The 22,389-nt window shown below is 42.5% G+C and overlaps 1 protein-coding gene across 14 annotated transcripts in view; it reads left to right on the top strand.

Annotated features, from left to right (window-relative positions):
• The window catches only part of ENOX1 (ecto-NOX disulfide-thiol exchanger 1), a 603,118-nt gene that overhangs the window by 376,360 nt on the left and 204,369 nt on the right, over positions 1 to 22,389 (top strand). For 13 of the 14 annotated variants that reach the window (XM_051850654.2, XM_051850652.2, XM_070048766.1 and 10 more), the window contains 2 exons: positions 18,961 to 19,104; positions 19,961 to 20,098. In XM_051850654.2, the coding sequence (XP_051706614.1) occupies positions 19,092 to 19,104; positions 19,961 to 20,098 (151 nt within the window). In that variant the 5' untranslated portion in view covers positions 18,961 to 19,091. Of the gene's footprint in view, positions 1 to 6,448; positions 6,571 to 18,960; positions 19,105 to 19,960; positions 20,099 to 22,389 lie in introns of all 14 variants that reach the window. The other variant, XM_070048764.1, reaches the window with a different exon arrangement.

Below are 22,389 nucleotides of genomic sequence, written 5' to 3'. Positions count from 1 at the left end.
CCATATTTCTTTTTTTAAAAAAAAAGTATAGTTGACAGAAGCTTGCACAATCCTAACAGCATATAGTTTGTATAGAAATAAAATACATAGATTGTGTAAATATCACCAGTTTATTTTTTGAACCATATGAGTCCTCAGTATCCCTGTATGTTTCAAATGACACCGGTGTCATTTTGTAAAGTCCAATGTTGCACAGAAGCTGTGGCTCATTGCAAGGGGTCAGAAGCTGGCAGAGAGAACAGGTGTCAATAGGTGGTCACAGACAAGCTGGCTTCCCAGGGCCTCCTCTTCCTCGCCTGCTGGTGGCATTGTCAGCTGGGGTTTGGAACGTGAGTGTGTGTATTGACCTGCTCAATAGAATGAGTTCAAATGGCCAGCCCAGTGCCGGGGTAGGAGCTCTGTGTTTTAAATTGTTCAAGGTGGAAGGCCTCCTGGCCTGGAAGGCATGCTCCATCGCATGGCCCATCAGTTTCCAGGTTTAGAATGAACACAAAGTTAAAAAGAACTGTGTTTTCTGGTGAGAGATCATCATCGTGAGCAACCAGGCAAGCCCTTATCGTGAGTTTGTATGCATTATATAAGGTGTTATGCTCAGAACTCGGTCTGTTCACATTGGCGCTTGCCTCTAGATGTCTGGGAAACTAGTTGAAGCAGAAAACAAATACATAGGTACACAAAGAAAATAACCACACACACACACACACACACACACATACATACACACACTGTGGTACATGTTAACGAGATACATAGAACACTGGTTGTTAACATGTCATTATTCAGCAGTTCAGGGGTGGATATGAACTTCATGACTTGTGCCACATCTACACCATCAGAACTTTTATCTGTTTAAGAATGTGCTAGTTTATATATGCCTCATCCGAAGTAGATCAGTGAAGTCCTGTGGTTGTCCTTTACTGCATATTCGCCTGACACATGTGAAGTTGAACTCTATGAAATTAATAGTTCACCATTTTTAAAAGTCCACAGAAAGCTCAGTTTCTCAATGCTCGAAGTAAATGTAACCACGAGAAATGAGAGTGCCGGTTATGTGTTCCATGTTCAATCTCCTGACACAGCCCCGGGGAGCTCTGGGGTTTGAAGGAGCGAGCAACAGTGTAGAATTGGCCTTGTAAGATTTCTCAGAAGAGGGGCCCTGGAAGGAGGGCTACACAGAGAAGAGGAGGAGGAGCAGGGTCCCAGGGGAGCAGCCGCAGTGGTATGGGGGAGGCCACGTGCACCAGTCATCAGGGGAGAAGCTGGAGGACCAGCGGAGAAATTCCTGTGTCGTTTGATTGAATCCCTGGTCCTTGTGCTCATTGCAATCATGTTTCTAAAGCCTCTGAGCCCAGTTTTAAGACCTCTGTGGCATCTCCTGAAAAGTTACTCTGTTGCCGTTACTGACACCTTGAGCAGGGTCAAGTATTCCTGGGGGAGGGCCTGTGGTTGTTGCCAGGCTGGCTGTGCTGGCACAAGCTCTGCCATGGAAGAAGGCACGCATCTGACGTCTGCAGACAGCTGCGGGGGCTATCGAATCCCAGCGAAGGCTGTGCTGCCACGGTTAGCAGCCGAGAGGATTGAGACTCCCTCCACTCCATTCTAGAAGTTCCCTTGGCCCGTCCTCTGGACATCCGTATATCTTCCTGGCCCATCCCAGTGCTACAGACTCCAGCCCCCAGCCAGGTGCAAGTAGTGGGTAACCACCCAGAACATGCCTCCGGGCTTATGCGAGAGGCATCGAAGATCAGTTTCCTAGGATCAGTTTCTGTGGCTGCCATGCCCCTACCAGGCCTTGGCTCATGCTCTGCCTGCTGTGTGTTCCAGCAGAGAACACTCAGGCAGCAGACCAGTGGGCCATGGAACAACATGAACCATATTTTTGTAATGAAAAGAGAACAACTTTGGTACGATGTGTTGATTAAACTCCGAGTGCTTCAAGTCATGGAAATGTGTGCTCAGCATTTGAGAGTGAGCTATAGTTTCAAAAATTCAGGGTAGGATTTATTCCTTCTAGTTAAGGGAATCAGTAAACAGGTATATGTACATAATTGGGGTTTTTTAAAGACATTTTTAAGAGCAATTTTAGGTTTACATCAGTATTGAGCAAAAGATACAGGAGAAAGAAATGCTGATAAGAAATTGCATAGCAGAGTGACTATAATATAAACACTGTGGTGTATATGTTCAATCAAAAAAAAATGCTAGAAGAAAGGATTTTTTTTAATGTTTGCACCATACTGAAATGATAAATGTTTGAAGAGACAGATATGTTTACCTTGATTTGGATATTACACCATGTGTGGCCATATTGAAAATCATATCACATTACCCCATAAATATGTACAATCCTTATGCATTAGTTAAAAAATAAAATATTGAGCAGAAGAAACAGAAATGTGCCCTAAACTCCTGTTCCAATTATCAACATTCCTGCCAGAGTGATACATTTATTACAGCTGATGAACCTACATTTTTAACACATCATCATCCAAACTCCATAGTGTGTACATATATTATTGACAGTTTGCTGATGTTTGCTGTATAAAGTTAATGATTTATATCTGGCAAAAGGATGTGTTCAAGTTACTCCTTTTTAGTTAATGCTGTCTAGATCCAACAAAAGCTTGAGAATCCAAGTATAAGCCAACAGAAGCAATCCATATGTTAACCTCAGGGCTGTGATGCAGGCTACTCACATACAAAGCTATAAAATGTCAAAATAATTTTATTTCTTCTAAATCTAGGAAAATCAGAACTCCTGGTGATTATGTTTCGTTTTCCTTGAAGCTATAGTGAATATCCTTTGTTTAGTTGAGTCCTCTAGCAAGTTTGGACTTGAATTTTAAAATGCAGTGTTTTATTATTACTTAGGTATGGTAAGGCCAGCAGATCTGGAGATGACTGGCATTGAAAAGATAGCTTATCACTCACAGTTCCTGAGAGCGAGGGGCAGCCAGGCTGTAGCACGTGGGAGGAGCTAGCTCCCCAAGGGTTCACAAAGCCCTAGATGTCAAAGCATCAGAAATACAGAAAAATTGGAGCACATGGTGAATACTCTGTGTGTGTGTGTGTGTGTGTTCATGCCTGCACACTCATCTTTCCATTAACTTGTGTATGTAGAAGGGAGAGATGTGTATCTATTAAATTCCAGGCAGTATTTTTGCCTGATGCCAATTTAGCAGGGAAAATAAAATCTTTTTTAAGTTTAACATAAGCCTGTTCTTCTGGAAGACTGACTTATCAGTGAAATAACTATGTAAGGTAACCTCAGATACTGAGAAATTCTATGGAGAAAAATAAGGGCAGCGGAGGAACCAAAGGGAACTGAAGTCACTATTTTGAGCTGAAGTTCCCGGAGGCCTCTAGATAGGAGTGATAATTTCAGCAGAGGAGGTTACAGTGAGGGAGCGGGGTGGTTGTGCAGGCGTCTGCAGAGACCATGAGTGCAGAGTTACAAAGAGGAGATGGGGCTTGGCGGACTCAAGGGAGAGCAACAAGCCCTGTTGTTGGGGGAGCTCTGTGAGAAGAGCACCTCGGAGGGGATGAGATTGCGGGTTGACCAAGAGGCAGGTCCCGAAGGACATTGGAGACCACTGAAGGATGATGGGAAGTTGTGTGTTTCTGTGGTGCTGGAAACCTTAAGACACGTGAAGCCCTGTGAAACCAGGAGCTAAACTTCAGCCTCAGAATGCAGAGTAAAGTAGCTATCACCCCAGCCTGTTTCCTTATGTTCTACACTATTAAATTTTTTATATTCATTTGGAATGGTTTCCTTTGTGAATGGGGAAGCTGAATATCTTTTCCCCCAAAGATCTACATTTAGAAATGATTTTTGCAGTTTAAAACAAATCAAACAAATAGAAACTTCTCCACTCAATGTGAACATTTCTTCAGACCAAGGAAAGCTTTAGGTCATGACTCAAAATGATTTTCTGTACCATTGAGTGCCTTGGCATACATGTGGCATTTAAATAAAATGAAATACAATTTGAAAACCTGCCACACTTCTGTAAACCCAGGAGAAGAAAAAAAAGACCATGAACAATCAACATTCGACTTTTATTTTCCAGTAAACCTAAGTGGTTTTTTGCATTTGGTATCGTTTATTGAACGTAAAGTAAAAACCGCCCACACTTCACTTACTGTAAGAGCTCCCACAAAGAAAACCTCATTTCAAATCTAATTGTGGACATTGTTCCTTTATTAAAAATTCATAGGGTTTGTGAATATGTCACATAAGAACTGGAGTCTTCATCATTTCTCCAGCTTTTTTTCCTGCCGCCAATTCTGACCAGAATTTTAAAGCAGTCACATCTAGAAAGGTGTTCTTTAAAGAAGAACAACACAAAAAGAATGAAGCAGGGAAGAAGAGAAACTGTGAACGTAAACAGAAAGCCCTGGTGATGGCATGCTGCCGCTCCCCAGCTGTGCTTTGGTAGGTGTAGGACAATGGACAAGGGCAAACGATCTTCCATTACCCTCTACATGCTGTTATTGCTATTAACTCCTTCCTCTCAGCACTGATTTAATGTGTCATGAATTAGTATCTGATGGTGGTTGTTTTCCGCAGAGGGAAGAAACCATGAGACTTGATTTCTTCTCTTCCCTAGTTCTGACGCCTCTCCACCCACATTAGTCAGACCTAAGAAACACACCACCATCCACACTGTGTATGTTTGTTTGCTGCAACGGACAAGACAAGCAGTGCTATGCAGTTACATGCTCTGATTGGGCTTCATGTTGAGCCCCTGTTGCTCATACTTTATGTGATAGCAATGATTTGATTGGCATCAAGAAGATGCAGAGACACTCATGTGCCATATAACAACTTTTTGGGTCAACACTGGACCACTCAGGTTATGGTGGCTCCCTAAAATAACAAAGGAGCTGAAAAATTCCTGCCCCTTGGTGACATCATAGCCATCATAATATCTTAACACAATGCAAAACTCACATGTTTGTCATGACATGTGATGCTTGTATAAACACATCTACCGCACTGCCAGTACAATGATGGACAATACATACTACTGTATTTTAATCATTTTAGAAAATATCCCTTCTACTTATAAAAATATTCACTGTAAAATGGTATGCTGTGATAGACTGGAAGCAGCCTGGTGCATCTTATGTTTACTGAGTCTCTTGATTGCAAAAAAGAGGCCACACTGAGTGAGTGACTACCAGGTAGGTCTTTGCACAATGAGAAAATCTCCTACCAACACATTTCTCAGAATATATCATGTTAATTAATTAATATATATGTTAAGCAATGCAAAATTGCAAGAAAATTTGTAAATCACCTAAAATAAGAATATGTAACTCAATACAACAAAGTTGTGATTGCATGGCACAGAGGAAATATACTTTTCTGGGTTTCATTTATAAATTCACTGTAATTTCATTATGTTTAACTTCCGGAAGCCACCTTTTCTGCTAATATAAACTTATTTTTGCAATTTAACTCAGTAGGGAGCTTACAGGTTGATAATCAATTTCAGATCAACAAGACTCTAATTGGAAGGACACAACTATAATCCTCATTTTATTCTGCAACAGATTTGGTGTTTTCCCTCTTTAAAATAAATGTTCCTTTTTACATCTACCTGGAAGGCAGAACAACAGAGAAGGAGAGAGGGAGAGAGGAAAAGAAAGACAAAGGGCAAAAGCCAGGTGGGGGTGGTGGTAAGAAATCTTTCATCTACTGGCTCACTCCCCAAATGCCCACAATAGCCAGGACTGGACCAAGTTGAAGCCGGGAGCCAGGAACTCCATCTGGGGTCACCACATGGGTGGCAGGGGCCCAAGCACTTGAGCCATCATCTGCTGCCTCCCAGGATGCATTAGCAGGAAGCTGTACCCGAAGCAGAGGAGCTGGACCTGGCACCAGCCCTCCAGTATGGAACGCTGGCATCCCAGGTGACATCTTCACCCACTGCATCACTATGCCCGTGGGACACTTTCTCTTTAATTTATTGCCTTTCCTAACATGGCCCACTCATCCCCTTGGTTCCTAAGTATGTGATCTAATAGCAGGTGACATATCCAGAAAGTTCTTGCCATTGTTCTGAATTTTGGGAGCTGGATTAAAACACCAGGTCTTTCCCTCTGATCTGGGCCACAGGGTTTTACAAATCAGAACAGAGATGCCACTGCCAACCCCCCACATACACACACACACACACACACACACACGCTCTGGCCATCTACATACATATTTTGCTCTCATCTGCGCTGCCAATTAAACAACCCAAAAGCCAGTAGGAAAAAAAAGGCCAGAATAGATTTTTTGCATGGGGCAAATACTCACTGTGAAGATGTGCTAGAGAAGCTGCCTTTGGGGGGATTTTTGCTGCTGTTGCAACCAAAAGCATTCCTTAAAGGGGGTCTGGCTTTTTAACTGTCAAATTATCTGACGGTTGTGCCAGTAATGTTTCATTTCTTTTAGCTTCTCCAAAAGGCATCCCACGTCAGCCTCTCCAATGACTCGTGAGATGAAGTTTGAAAGCATAAAGCGGAAAAGCTGAGGAAACTGGGCCCCAGGGAACTGGTGACAAGAGCTCTCCTCTGGTATGCAAATTTGTGCTACCAAACTGCTTTGTAGGTTTCCTAGATGAGGCAGAGAGAGCAAGGTCCCCAGATCAGATCTCGGGATTTTCCTTTGCTGAGAATGAGTTAGTAGCTGCCAGAACAGCTGAGGACTCTGCAAAGCACACAGTGCAAACCCCTGGTGCTTCCGGCATCTCCAGAATGAGAGTAATCACTTGGTGGAGGGATTCCTTCCTGGTTTATTCAGCCCCGGGCTCTGGCCAGCTCCACAGTATCTCCCCTTCCTACTATCTGAGTCTCTCGTTCACCATGTCAGCTGGAAAGGATAGCTGGTTTCCAGAGCCCTGCCTGTGGCTGGCTGCCCGTGTGACGACATTGCTTGGGTTAGAGACACTGTATTGGGTGCAAACAAGTCAGAGTAAGATGGAAAGGGGTTGGACTGAGACGAGGCCAGGGAAGGAAAAATCACAGTCACCCAGCTGCCTCCCCACCCTGCCATTCACGTGGCCCTGGCCAGCCCTCCCACTCTGACAGCCTCGACTCCCACTGTTGCGTTCATTAGGCAGTGGAAATGCGGCTAGGGCATGGGGGAGCTGGAGATGCACACAGGGAGGACATCCACAGCAGGCCTTGATGGCGGTGCTACTTACACCTGTACTGCCTAGGTGTAGTTCTGGCCTCAGCCCACCCATTTTCCCTCAGTGCACGTCAAGTATTTGGACAAGTTGGACCCAAGTGGGGCTGCAGATCAACCCTAGAGAGTCACGTTTTTGCATTTGTTCCCTCTCTCTTTATCTAAATGTTCCATTATTCTCTAAGAAAAAATGTGCCTCTCAAGAAAACAGGAGCCTTGCATTGTCTTCCAGGAGAGATTTCTGCAACTCTATTCACATCCTTCCCCTGCCAACCTCTGTGACTGAAGTAGAGGGGTTAGAAGGGCTGACTGGGTGAGGGCCCGTCAGGATGCAGCAAAGCCCCAGGCCCTGACTGCCACGGAGCCTCGGCCTGCGTCTGCCGTCTTCTGGCAGTTTCCTTCCCAGCAACCTGGGCTTCGTTACACTTCGCGCTAGCGGCTCATCCTCTGCTTTCAGCCTACTTTGTTCTTTATTTTTCTTGCTTTTGCTGTGGGTTGGGGGCCTCAGAGCATTTCCTCTGCAAGCCTAGCAATGCATTAGTAAGTAGTTTTCTCTAGAATCTATGTGCTTTCTTATAATCGGCATGCTCCAGAGAGCATCTAGTTTGAAGCAGAGAGCAAGCCCAAGTCTTTCTCACTTCTCTGTGGCCCCCGTTGTATTACTGCAGACTCCTTGAGGACGGGGTATGAGTCTTGCTCACCATTTTGTTCTTGGTATCAAGCACAGTGACCTGCATACCGTAAGCATTTAATAAACATCTGTGGAACGAAGGCGTCCCCAGTGGGTGGAACTAGCCCTTTATCAGGATTCCCCTGACTTCACATTCTTCAGATTTGTCTGGTTCTTTGCTGGAGAAAACCTCACCTTCTCAGCTCTCCAGATCTGTAACAACAGAGGTCCCTGCTTAGGACCAGCTCAATCCTGGGCTTTGCCATTCAATAGCTTGCTGACCTTGGGGAAAAGATCCAGAGGCTTAGCATGCTGAACCATCGTTTCTTTTCATTTGTGAAACTTTCCTAATAACCGCTATCTCATAGGTGGTGTGGGTTTTCTTGGTGAGATCAAGGGTGCGAGCTGCTTCCCATAGGGGCTGTATGATACTGAGCTGATTTCCCAGTGAGGCCTCTGGGGAGCATGGTTGGCTGGGGGAGAAGTGGGAAGGGAAAGAACTCCCCTTTCGCTTTACAGGCCTCAGCTTTGTTTGAACTCATTACATGCATCAGTGTTAATATCTTTAAAATAAAAATCTCCTTGTAAAAATATTAGTTGGCATCTCCCTAACGTATATTGATGTCTATTCCCAGATTGAAGAGAACTGTGTCATTGCATTTCCATACCAATTTTCCTGCTAGCAAAAATGACGATTGAATTAGCTAATAATTAAGAATGGTAGCAAGAGTTTGGAGAGTGTGTTTGAACGAAGAAAATAGTAACCTCTATTGAAATAAGGGTTTGGTTTTAGGGGACTGTACTGTAGGAAATCTGAAAATCCTGGTGCATTTTATGGTATGTTCATCTTGTGTCTTACTGTTACCTTTACCCTGTTCATCAGTCTGTGTTACAGAGACTGTGTCAAATTGATATGTTGGATACATACACCAACACATGTCTATTTCATTGCACAAGTAATAAAATCATTATCCTAATTGCCTTAATAGTCAAGGCCTGGTGGATGCTTGTGGTTTGGCAACACTGCATTTCCCAGATGCTGACACTTCATACAACTGCACTGTTTAACCACCACTAGTTGCCCATTATTTTCTTAAGTCATTATTTTACAATAAACATTATCCCACAATAAGCCATAAAATTTAGCATTGCTCATGAATATGGATGTCAGAGGACTTTAAAAGCAAAAGATCTTTTTCATTAAGATGAGAAAGTGAAAAAATGTGACAATAGTAGTGAGAATCTAAAAAAAAAATATGTATTTGTTTGGGTTGGGTTTAAGCCATCTAGCTGAGAAAATAATAAAGTGCAGTAGCAATATACTGTAATTCTCAAAAAGCTCATTCAGCATAATTTCTTTTTTATAAATAAAAAGCCATAAATAAATATGATGACTGTAGGCTAATGTGAAATTATATTCAGTACCATGGACCAGATGTTTTTCTCTCCTATCTTTGTTTTCTTAAGGTCAATTTTTGTTGCTCCTCCCTCTGCCTTTCCCTGATATATTTAAGTAATCTGTGAATAAATAACTGGGGGTGGCATTTGCTCCTTTTCTCAAGGGATCTTGTTTTTGCACAAGAAAGAATTCAGAACTGAGACAGAGGGTAGTGTTAAGTGAGCCGGCCAAGTTTGATGAATATAAGTACACCTGGTAAACCAGGTGGGCATCTCAGTCTGCATTCAGATTGGGGGCTTATAAGGGCATAGGGCCTATTTCTTCCCAATATTTCTCCAGGAAAAGGGTTTGCTGGGTGTGCAGTAGATAAAATTCCTCCCAAGGTTTTATTACCCAGTGCTGTCAGGCTGAGTAGCCCACTGGGTCCCTTCTTTGGGGGACAGCCTGGGACTGCCTATTAAGTTATTGGGGTACAGGTAGGAATTGGTATTGTAAATTACAGGGCTTCTTCCAAGGTGTGCTTTCCACATTTTGTAGTGACCTTCAGCCCTGTGTCTAGGGCTGGAGGCTTCCCCTCAGCAGTTATTCCCTGAAAGAACTTCCCTGGAGTATTTCTGGCTTGCAATGGCCCCCTGAAATCCCTGTGTGTGCCAGAAACCCTGATGCTACATTACTACCAACAGCAGCAAGACCATAAAGACTGTCACCAAGAAAGAACTAGGACGATCTTCTTGTTATCTTCTGAATCCTGAATTTCCCAGGGGACAATAAAGCACCCCGCTGTGCCCCTCAAACTGCCTCCCACTTTTCCTGTGAGCACTTCCATTTGTATCTTGCTAGAGATGACCAGGAGCACCGAAGATCTGGCCCCTTTCATCAAATGCTCCCTTGCAGACTAGAACTTCCCAATTGGATATCCTGCCACGCATACTTTTGTGCTGGGCTCTTATGCCCTGGTAGTCTTACACTAAGTACCACCACCAGGCCTTCAAGGTCACCCTCTATGATGCAACCACACTGTTAATGAGGCCCAGGGGAGTAATAAAGACCATCTCAGAGGACCCAAGGCTCCCAGTATCTTTGCTCATGGGTTACAGAGCATGAACACTGGCTGTGGATATCATTTAGTGGAAGAGAAAGCGAGGTCTCTGGCCTGGGGCAACACACTGGGAGTGAAGGGGTCCTACTAAGTCTGTGAAGTCCTGGAGCGAACATGACTGCATGGCTAATGCTTTATTCATCAGGGTGCAATGGCATCATTAACAGCACATTAGTTTAAAGAGTAACTAACATGTTCTTTGGGACCCTACTGAGAGAAATGCTAAACAGGATGAGCAACTGGCTCAGGCTGGCCTTGGTGAGATCTGGGTTTTATTGCAAGTACATTTGCATGGATTAAAGGGCTCTAGCCAAGGCTTTCTGGAAATTAGATAACTCATTTACCAGAGTTTGAAGCCATTTAAGGGTCAGTTATTTACCCATAACAATCAAAATGTTCTACTTTCTAACTTAATATGTTCTCCGTGGTTGGGTCAAGGTGTAAAATGAATACATAATGAAAAAAAAAAACTGAGTGCAAAGCAGCACAAATTATAGAATCATATTGTCACTTTTTCTTTATTTAAGAAGGTAATAATATTTATAGAAATTCCTTTTTGTATATCAGTGTAGCCAAAAAGGGAAGCTTGTGACCAATAATGCCTTTCTATACTGTGCAAGAATAAAAAGTAGTCGGGATTTTTGGCTGCACACTGAGTTTACAGAATTGGCCGAGGTTGATGGCTGAGTCTTTGAAGCCGGGAGTCCTCCTGAAGTCATGTTCCAGAGGCAACCTTCCCTCTTGCAAGGGGGCTCTTTCCTCTGATCTCCCTGGTTCCTTCTCAGCAGTCCATAGCTTATGTAGTTACACCGTTCTGTTTATTTTTGTCTCCTTGGTAGAACTTGTCAAATATGAATGTGAAAAGAAGAGAGAGAACGCAAACTCAGAAAGAAAACAAATAAATAAAACCTGTCAGTTGAGGGGAGGCAAGAATGATCTGATGTGTCCTTAATCCATTTCCTACATTCATCTGTGACTTACTTGGGTGGTGGCTGAGGCCTCACTGCCCCTATCCTGGAGATGGAAGAGGCCCTTTTCATGGCCAAGCATCACTGCAGAGGAAGGATTTGAGGACAGAATTCCTCTCCGACCCTCCAAGTGGAGAGAGAACTCATGAAAACTGTGACCACCACCCCCAACAGTGGGTGGCCGCAGCCGTCACTGCTGGGGACTGCACAGTTGCCTGTCAAAAACATTCTGGAGACATCTGAATGTTGGAGAAGTTGGAACTGATGGACTATTAGCCTTCATCCAGTTCTTTGATGCTCCCCATGCTCTCCTCGGTATGTTTGTCCTGAACCCAAGGGACTTAGAAAAGCATTGCTTCAAGACAGACTCTTCTAGTTTAAATCAGTCTACACTGAGGTCAGTGATGGTCTGGCTACTTACTAATTTACTTACCAGCAGAGTCAACCAATGACAGCTTTTCCTGTGGGAGGTGTATTTTGGAAGGTAGAAAGCAGCAACGTGTGACGGTTGAATGTGTCTGCAGTTGATCCACTAACAAGGGGAACGTGTTGGAGCACTACCTATTTCACAAGTCTTCACAGTCTTCAAGCATACTATCGCTCTTTCCAGAAAACCTGAAGCAGTCCAAATATGGAAGACACTGTATTTTAAATCTGTCTATACACAGACTTTGAAATTACTTATTATCACACTAGCAACCATGCCTGTTTTTTCTTTGCTGCTTTTAACAGAAAGAGTTGCACTTGGTCCTTAAGGTCTCAAGATTACTCTTTTATTATTTGTTCAGTGTAGAAATAGACAGTATCTTTTTTCTCCAAAAGCAAAGAATTCCTGAGAAAAAAATCCTTTTACCTCTGTCATTTCCCTACATTTATTGTACATTTTTATATTGAATGTTGAATACTTTTTGTGTGAAAAGATAATTACCTTTTGTACTATACTTGTCCATGCTGGTTGAGTTGTCTCTTTGGAGAATTTAGTCATTTTTTGTTTGATTGCATGGTTTCAGAAGGAGACCTTCTTTCGCTCCCTTGCCCTCCTTTCCCCATTCTCGCTCGCTCTCTCTCTTGTGTCTCAAGTTCTTTGAAGTCAGACATGTCATGAGTAAAACCGTATCCATTCAGTAACCAACGATTCTCTCCTTAAGATGGAAGGAAGATGATTTATAGCTTAAAATTGGCTGCTAGACAAAGTAGAAAAATGGACGATGTAATCACAGACCCATAATGGAATTTCGTGTTTGAGAAATGACCAGATCTGCTTTATGTCCTCTGTGGTGCATGCCAGCTTGAAACTTCTCTTTTCTTCCAGTGACTTCACTTTTCTAGTACTGTGCATATATGCCTTTGTTGCACTAATGTACTGCTTAATGGGTCTGGAGATGGAGTTATTTATAGATTTCGGCTCATTCAAAGAGCAGCTGTGAGAAGTCTCACAAAAGGAGAACATCACTGTAACCTGTTTATGACCCTACATCGGTTGCCAGGGAGGCGTGGAATCTTAAATCATAGGGGATGACTTGTTAAGTACACCAAGAGCTTATCTTGAAAGATCTGACAAAATTTCTTTTTTAAATTGTCTTCCTTTGATACTTGAAATTCATCTGTGTTCTGGTTTCCAAGAGAAATTTTCCCCTTTGTGTTATCTTTCAAAACTTCAAGCCTTAGGATTCATCCCTGGAACTGAAGTTTCCTTTGCTTTTTCCTTTGTCCCTTTATTACCTCCTTCGTTTTCATTTTTTCTTCATTGCTACCTGTCTCCCTTTCCTCCATGCATGAATTTATTTGAAAATATATAGATATATACTCCATGTATAGTTTTTCACTAATATTCCTTTTCCATGAACTTTTGAACTTCTCATATGCATGGGTTTCAAATTTTTTACACCAAAGTAAATTTTAATCCTCATCACGTACATACATATATGTGGAAAGGCAGCACCTGCCACATTCCAGGTTCTGAGCTTGCCAGCTGCAGTCTCTGCAAAGATGACTAGTTGTCTTAATCATGCTACACTTGTAGTTTACTAGGGAGACAGAAATTACCAACTCACTCACATGTGGAGTGACAAGTGCTGGTGTAGAGAAAGTGCAGGCTACCGTGGGAACACAGGAAGAGGGAGTCCTTATCTCTTTTGTCTTTTTGCCTCGTAAAGAAAAATGAAACCATACTTCAAACAGAAATGATCTCTCTTCACAGGTACACTGTGATGTGATCTATGTGAAATCATGACAATTTTCATTTTCAGTGAAAATCACTTCTTTGGTGATTTTATAAGTATGTGAGTACAGGTTAGATATTAAAGAAGTACCTTTTGATTTCATGGATTCGATATAAAGTGCTATAGAGTTCACTCCTACCTAAATTTATCTTTTCCCAGCTGCATGCTCTGTCCATACCATTCCCAAGAAGAGACTTACCTACTTATCACTAAAGGGGAGCATTTTAGTTTTATTTGGTACAAAATTCCTAATTGGCAATCCTCTGATTCGAAATTTCCATTACTTCTTAATCTAAATCTTTTTCTTTTTTTAAGTTTTATTTAGTAAATATAATTTCCAAAGTACAGTTTATGGATTACAATGGCTTCCCCCCCATAACTTCCCTCCCACCTGCACCCCTCCCATCTCCTGCTCCCTCTCCTATTCCATTCACATCAAGATTCATTTTCAATTATCTTTATATACAGAAGATTGATTTAGTATGTATTAAGTAAAGATTTCATCAGTTTGCACCCACACAAAAACAGTGTAAAAGTGTAAAATACTGTTTGAGTACTAGTTATAGCATTAACTCACATTGGACAACACATTAAGGACAGATCCCACATGAGGAGTAAGTGCACAGTGACTCCTGTTATTGACTTAACAAACTGACACTCATGTTTATGGCATCAGAAATCTCCCTAGGCTCTAGTCATGAGTTTCCAAGGCTATTGAAGCCTCTTGAGTTCACTGACTTCGATCTTATTTAGACAAGGCCATAGTCAAAGTGAAAGTTCTCTCCTCCCTTCAGAGAAAGGTACCTCCTTCTTTGATGGCCTGTTCTTTCTACTGGGATCTCACTCACAGAGATCTTTCATTTAGGTGGTTGGTTTTTTTGTTTGTTTGTTTGTTTGTTTGTTTTTTGCCAGAGTGTCTTGGCTTTCCATGTCTAAAATACTCTCATGGGCTCTTCAGCCAGATCCAAATGCCTTAAGGGCTGATTCTGAGGCCAGAGTGCTATTTAGGACATCTGCCATTCTATGAGTCTGCTGTGTATCCCGCTTCCTATGTTGGATCATTCTCTCCTTTTTTTATTCTATCAGTTAGTATTAGCAGACACTAGTCTTGTTTGTGTGATCCCTTTGACTCTTAGACCTATCAGTGTGATCAGTTGTGAACAGAAGTTGCTCACTTGGACTAATGAGATGCCATTGGTACATGCAATCTTGATGGGATTGTATTGGAATCCCCTGGCACATTTCTAACTCCACCATTTGGGGCAAGTCCGATTGCGCATGTCCCAAGTTGTACATCTCTTCCCTCTCTTATCCCCACTCTTATATTTAACAGGGATCACTTTTCAGTTAATTTTCAACACCTGAGAATAATTGTGTGTTAATTACAGAGTTCAACCAATAGTATTAACTAGAACAAAAAAATACTAAAAGGGATAAAATATTAAATTACATCAACAGTCAGAACAAGGGCTGATCAAGTCACTGTTTCTCATAGTGTCCCTTTCACTTCAACAGGTTTCCTTTTTTGTGGTTGGTTAGTTGTCACTGATCAGGGAGAACATATGATATTTGAACCTTTCAACTGGTTTATTTCACTCATCATGATGTTTTCCAGATTCCTCCATTTTGTTGCAAATGACCAGATTTCATTGTTTTTGACTGCTGTATAGTATTCTGTAGAGTACATGTCCCATAATTTCTTTATCCAGTCTACTGTTGATGGGCATTTAGGTTGATTCTAGGTCTTAGCTATTGTGACTTGAGCTGCAATAAACATTAAGGTGCAGACAGCTTTTTTGTTTGCCAATTTAATTTCCTTTGGGTAAATTCCAAGGAGTGGTATGGCTGGGTTGAATGGTAGGGTTATATTCAGGTTTCTGAGGAATCTCCAGACTGACCTCCATAGTGGCTTTACCAGTTTGCATTCCCACCAACAACCTTTTTCCCCACATCTTCACCATAAATCTCTTTTTCAAAACCTGAATTCTACTTTTAATGGAAAGAGTTGCACTTGGTCCTTAAGGTCTCAAGATTACTCATTTATTATTTGTTCAATGTAGAAATATATAATATCTTTAAAAAATCATTTTACCTGCCATTTCTGTACATTCATTGTACATTTATATTAACCTGCTTTGCCACAACACCAGCCCCCGATATACCCACTTTCAATAGGAGCCTGTATTTTGTAAACAGTTACAGATGAATTTTATTATTCAGAATCTGTGTCTTTTGTTCTTGTAAAAGTTCAGGAGAGTTAGAAGGGGTTGCAGTTAAAGAGTGGGAGCAGTCTTTATCTTCTTTTTTTTTAGGCCAAATAGTATTATTATTATTTTGCTGAGGTTTCAAGAACTATTTGCCACATTAACATAGCCCAATGAAATACTAACCATAAGTATATTTCATTAAATAGTTGTGAAGTTGGACATGACATTTTGTGCATGAATATATCTTAGCAAAGAACAGGTTCTGTATCCATTAAGCCCTGGACAAAGCTGTTCTGTTATCCTTGACATTTTGTACAGCTGATTGTTTTCTGGTGATCATACTGCACTAAAAGCTGTAAATAGAAACTGCCAATTTCATAATTGGTCATGAATCTCTTTGAAAGCTTTTATAGTTGCATGGAAAGAAAAAGCCAAGAGAGACAAAAATTCATACATCCTTTAAATTACATTACATGGTTTTATAAAAGAATTGTGGAAAATGAGATATTCTGCTACAGTTTAGGTGTGGCACAGAAAACCAGGGCAACACTTTCTTTTGGAAATATCAAGTGTTATTCACTCTTTCAGAATTAATTACATAATTATCCACCAGAACACAAAGATCCCAGGGTACCCTAATGGAAACACTACACTTCCAAATAAAATAATAATAATTATCCCCTACTATATTCAAAGTGCTTTATTAGCCATAATTTTTAGCTCCCCACATCTCTGTGTGTAAATAAACATCATTAAGAATGTTAATCTTTCATCTAGTTTAGAAATAAGAAAACTAAGGCAAAGAAATTGATTTGAATGATGAATTAGGCATTATGGTCTTGAATCATGTAAGGAGGAAAGTATTCAATAGGAACTATAGACATTGGAGTCCAAAAATAGCTCTTCATAAATTATGATGCAGTAATTAATTTAAAAATATTACCTTTCTTCTAAGCTGACTGATCACATTAGCTTAAATTTTGTAATGAGCATCGTGGCGGCCTTAAGACTATGGGAAAATGCCTAAGATTTGGCAGAAGTAACCTTGTGGTCGCCTTCCTAGGCACATGGTAACCACATGAAGTTGTATAGATTGGGAGATTGAAAAGATGTAATACACTGAATGGTGTAGAGTTAGATTAGGGGATAAATCAAGGCTTACCCAGCCCATCTTGCCACTGCAGTAATGCTTTGATTTTCTTTCTCTGAGGAAGCAGTTGCATTTTGTTAAGATGGCCATGAAAACTGCTGGTAGGAGCTATGGACCTCTAGGACGTTTGATGCCCCTTTATGGAACAGTAGCCACAAAGCTGAAAACTACCACTGGAACCAAAGAGAACCAGGACTGTCCCTAAAACATGGTTAGCAGAAAGTCAAGGTGAAATGTGACCAGTTGTCACTAGTCATGAAGCTCACCAGGTTAAAGCGATGTTGCTGATACAGTGTTCCAACTCTGCAGACTCATGAGACAGGACAAAGAATTAGGATTGGTGCCTATTTGGAAAGAACTGGATCTTGGAGGAGTCCAGCCAACCAGACTTCAGATGTGGGAGACAAGGAAGACAAATAGAGACCTTGCGATTGTCTGAAACATCTCTACTACAAGGCTGTCTGAGCAAAAGGAAGAACACATTCTTGCCCGCCTCCACCTTGGTGTTCTGAAATGGTCAGAGGTGGAAGCAAAAAAAAAAAAAATGCTGTGAAGTTCCATTGTCAAAACATTGCTGCTCAGTGGACAGCTCACGGGGAACCATCTCTATCTGATGGTACTCATTGCTTGTGATAATTGATGTCCAATGTCTAAGCAAGTTCTGACTTCATTTGGATGATGGAATTTAATGGCAAGGTATAACATATTTGTTCTGGGTATAATTTGCCTCTAAATTTGGAATCATTCACTGCTGGATGATGAAGATGTTCCATCTTCCTGATAGACAAGTGGGAAAGAAAATCCCCCTTATGCCTGTCTAGTTGGAGACCAGAGATTTATGAAGACCTTAGAAACAGTTTCCTCATTATCCATCCGTTCTTGAGACACTGAAACCCAAGCTGCCGTGTGTATTAGCCTTCTGCTCAGCTGGCCAGAAGCTGTTTTTGACAGTACAGTGCCCAAAAGATTACTGATTCTGGCACCCAAGAACCAAGGAAATGAAAGAACTTATCATAAAAGTTTCAGACCTCACACTGAATGTACTGACAAACCAACCATAACATTCTGTTCTCAAATTACCATTCACAGAAACATGGTTTAGAAAAATTCCTAGATGTACACTTAAATAAAAGTAAATATTCAAACTCATTTGTCATGCACAGTGTCCTTTGCTCAGTTGCTTGTGTCGGTTTTGACTTGGTGAAAGTGCAGTTAAAATATGAAGGCTCTGTGCGTTTGCATTTCCCTGGGCAGAGGGAAGGCACAGCAGAGCATTTTATAAATAGTGCGAGAACAGTGTAACTTCGCTTAATGCTTTATTGTTACTTGTACATATGAGAAAGGTGCTTTAAAAATATAATACAAATTCACATATACAAGCTGTGTAATTCTAAGGAAAATTGAGACTGAAAGAATGGGGGCCAGTTAAATTTATCTTTCTGTAAAGCTGAAAAAAAAAAAAATGCTTTTCCTTCTCCACAACCCTCTGGATGTTCTTGGAAGGACCACGTGCTATTCTTCCTTTTTGCCTTTTGCTCACCATTGTCATCGAGGTTCCTTCTTTTCCAGCCTCACGGTGAATGGGTTCTTGCTTTTTTCTTCCCCTTCCCAGCTTTTTGCCCTCCCTGATTACATTTCACAGACGACCGTCTTCCCAAATAACAACATCAATTAATTTCTTAACTTAAAAAAAAAAATCCCATTGAGTCCTGAGCCTGCCCTCACCATTGATGTGTAGTGTGTGGGAGAGGCTGCGCAGGGACTGATAAGCCCCGTTTTCTGAAGGTGCAGCAGGAGGAGGCAAGCGCCTGATGCATGCACTCGTGCCTCTGTCTGCTCAGCCAGCCCGCCCAGGACCAGCACGCAGGTTGACCCATGCCCAGAAAGTGAGCTACCAGTCAGGCAGCCGCTGAGGGCTGAATGCCACTTCACGCGTGTGTCTGAGACTGGAGAAGTTGTGATTGGTTGGTTTCTGTTTCTGAATAGACAACAGCTTGTCCCTTGCAGTTCGCTCTCGGTTCCTGGGGAGGGTTTCTCACCACGCTCCCGTCCCCTTTTGCAGAATCTGATGACCTCCCGGGGGAACCTGCACTCGGGCATCAGCGTGCTCCTGCCTGCCAGGATGCTCCCCATGCAGTGGTAGACGTGGGCCGAGCTGCCAGCATCACCCCGTGTTCTCAGACGGTTCCTCAGATGATGGCTGCAGGTAAATGTCGATGGTACACACGGGACACAAACTGGATGGGTCGAGTTGCTGCTGCCGGAACCTCCCCAGCCGTGGAATTATGCATTGAACTTGGGAGTCTGGGCCCTTAAGGCAATCAGGCCATGCATCTCAGCAAAACCAAAGAGCATGAAGTCAAATTTCACGCACTCCACTGTTTCTGTTGGATTCTCTCTGTGTAACTCGCTTTTTAATTTTATTTATTCATAGTGGTTTTCTTTCTTTTTTTTAATGAAAGTGCCTTTAAGAAATAGTTTGGAAAAATCACTTTACTCAGACACCTGCATTTTCTTAATATAAATGATTTAAAAGCTGGTAAGGGAGGGAGTACGGTACAGAATACCCCTCAATAAATCCAGGCAGGAGCAGTTCTACTTGACAGCTGCCCTTCTACTAGATAGTTCGAAGCCGTGCCTACTCCAGAATTACTCTTGGAAGCATGAATTTGTTTATTTTTAGTGCACTAAGCCATCTGACTTGTTTTACCAAGAGGCTGTCAGTGCTTCGCCTCTCAGCCCCGTCACTTCTCTGGGAGAAGGAAGCGAGTTTTCAGGTTTTTTTCCAGGGGTATCTCCTTAATGGCATGCTGTGTGTAATGTAAGCTACATGTCATTAAGTCTCCTCCCAGAAACTGTTTGCAAATGCTTTATAGTTACGTCTGGAGAAAACATTGCCGTTGATCCGTTGATTATAGTGCTTTCTTTGTGTGTGTGTATTGGAGGGGGGGAGGGCTTGGAAGTGCACTACATGGAGCCTCACATCTCCAGAAACGTGCCTTCCTTTAAAACAAACATTCTTTGCTTATTGATTCTACGTTGCCGGTTCTTTTTCCCTCCAGCAGCCGACGGTCTGGGGAGTATAGCGATAGACACGACCCAGCTCAACATGTCCGTGACAGATCCCACAGCCTGGGCCACAGCCATGAACAACTTGGGCATGGTTCCCGTGGGGTTGCCTGGACAGCAGCTCGTGTCTGGTAAGCTTGACCCTGGTTTCGAAGAGGCTCGCAGCAGTGCCAAAGGGTGTGGGTGACAGGTGCCCGATCATCTCTGCCCATGGCGAGTGCCGAACACGGCCCGAGATCTAAGCCTGAGGCATGCTTGGCAGGTCATGGTGGAGATTCTTCTGCACGCCTCCCTGCCCTCCTGCCTAGTAGCTGTTCACAGTAAAAGCCCCCTTTGCTGTTACTGCACTGGGCAGTGTTGTCTGTCCTTTGTAACCTTGAAACCTCAATGGCTTTGTGTTTTTAAATTGGTAAATAGAATGGCTAATATGTGCTTCCCAGGTTTCAAGACCCATTCACGTACATTATTGTGTTCAATTGTACCGTCTTCCCTCTGAGACAGCTGCGTACTGAGGTTTGTTGCTGCTGCTTTTGTTAATGCTCCCATTTCACAAGTTGGGGCAGAAGGCCAGAGTTTTCGTGACTCTTCTGGCCTTGAAGTAGCCAAAGGTAAAATCTCAACTCATCTGGTGCAAAAGTTTGCATTTTCTCTCTAGCACACTTTATAATCATAATACAAGGCGTTTCATAGAATGCTTAGAAATGTCCAGAGCCAAAGATTTTTCTAGATTTCATCGTGTAGCTTGTGTTTGTTGAAGGTTCTACACGTGCCCTGTAGAAAGTGCTTTTGGACTATGGTGTGTGTGTGTGTGTGTGTGTGTGTGTGTCCTTGAGGAGCCTGTCACCCTGAATTGGAAAGAAAGGAAAACAGCACCTGAAAAGCAGCAACAAACACAATGTGAAGAATGAGGCACTAAGCAGCGTCGTAGATGCCTCATGTCGTAACTTCCAGATCGGTCCCTGGGGCTCTGAGATGAAAGCTGAGCTATGTCTAGAAGGATAAATAGGATCCCCATGTTCACCCCCCTTCTCACTCCCTAGTCCTGCACCGAGGCCCTGTCCAGGTGCAGGGCTCCAGGCGTCAACGGAACAGGTCACCACCTCCCAGGATATGCCCTGGAGAGGGGACGGCCATGAATGACCTGTAGTTGTTGCTGTAAGGGCAGCAGAACGACTCACCTGTAGCCCTGGGCGAGGCGAGGGTGGCCGGGCAGTCAATGGAAGCCACGTACTTTTAGAATGCTTCTCTGTTACACGCTGCAGCCCGGTGTGCATTGTGCTGAGTTGACTGAGCATTTGGTTGCTTGTTTCTTTTCATTTGTGTGACGAGAAGTCATAGATGAATAATTCTGAATTAGCTGTAGTGAACTTTAGACATGTAAAACTACTCAGCTGGAAAGCCAGTGTGGTGACTGTGCCAGTTCTGTGGTTGGTAGGAGGATTCAGGGTGGAGATGTACAAGAAATCTTCAAACGGATCATGGAAATGCCTGTTATGAAAAAGCTATGCATAGATTTCAAAATTTTTGCCATGCAAATAAAGACCTTTTTAAAATCTTTGAGAGACAGAGAGATTGAGATAAAAAGGCAAAGCCCACATCTACTGGTTCACTCCCCAGATGTCCACAAGGGCTCGGGCTGGGCTAGACCAGGCCAAACTCAGAAGCCAGAAACTTAATTCTGGTCTCCCACACGGGTGGCAGCGATCCAATACTTGGGAGTGGAGCTGGGGCTTGAATCTAGAGACTCTTACATGGGAGCTGGTTGCCCCTACTGCTGCCTTCACTGCTGTGGCTCACTTACCTCAAGTTCTCTGTTAATTCTGTTTTCCACAAGATTTTAAAAATACCTTCCTATGTGTATGTGTGTGTGTGTGTGTGTGTACATATGTGTGTGTGTGTATATATGTATATATGTGTGTGTAGATATATATATATGCAGTTTCTTTTTCCTGTAACAAGAAAGAACATGTGAGTGCACAGGAGACAAGGTGAAATGTGAGACGGAGATAAAGGAAAGACAAAGATTGGGTTATAAAACATTATACTTACAGGGCTGACATTGTAGTGCAGTTGGTTAAGCTGCTGCCTGTGCCTCTGGCATCCCATATGGGCGCCAGTTTGTGTCTCGGCTGCTCTACTTTTGATCCAGCTCCCTGCTAATGCACTTGGTTAAGCAGATAAAGATGGCCCAAGTGCTTGGGCCCCTGCACCCACATGGGAGACACGGATGAAGCTCCCAGCTTCAGCCTGGCCCAGCCTTGGCTGTTACAGCCATTTGGGAAATAAACTACAGGATGAAGCTCTCTCTGTCTCAGTCTGCCCCTCTCTTCTCTCTAATTCTGCCTTTCAAATAAATAAATGTATCTTTTTAAAAAACACACACACATTACACTTAGGATATTTATAAAATGCTATAAAATTC

This window comes from Oryctolagus cuniculus, chromosome 9 (assembly GCF_964237555.1).
Source record: "Oryctolagus cuniculus chromosome 9, mOryCun1.1, whole genome shotgun sequence".
In the NCBI taxonomy this organism is placed as follows: Eukaryota; Metazoa; Chordata; class Mammalia; order Lagomorpha; family Leporidae; genus Oryctolagus; species Oryctolagus cuniculus.
This window is presented reverse-complemented; position numbering and strand designations above follow the sequence as displayed.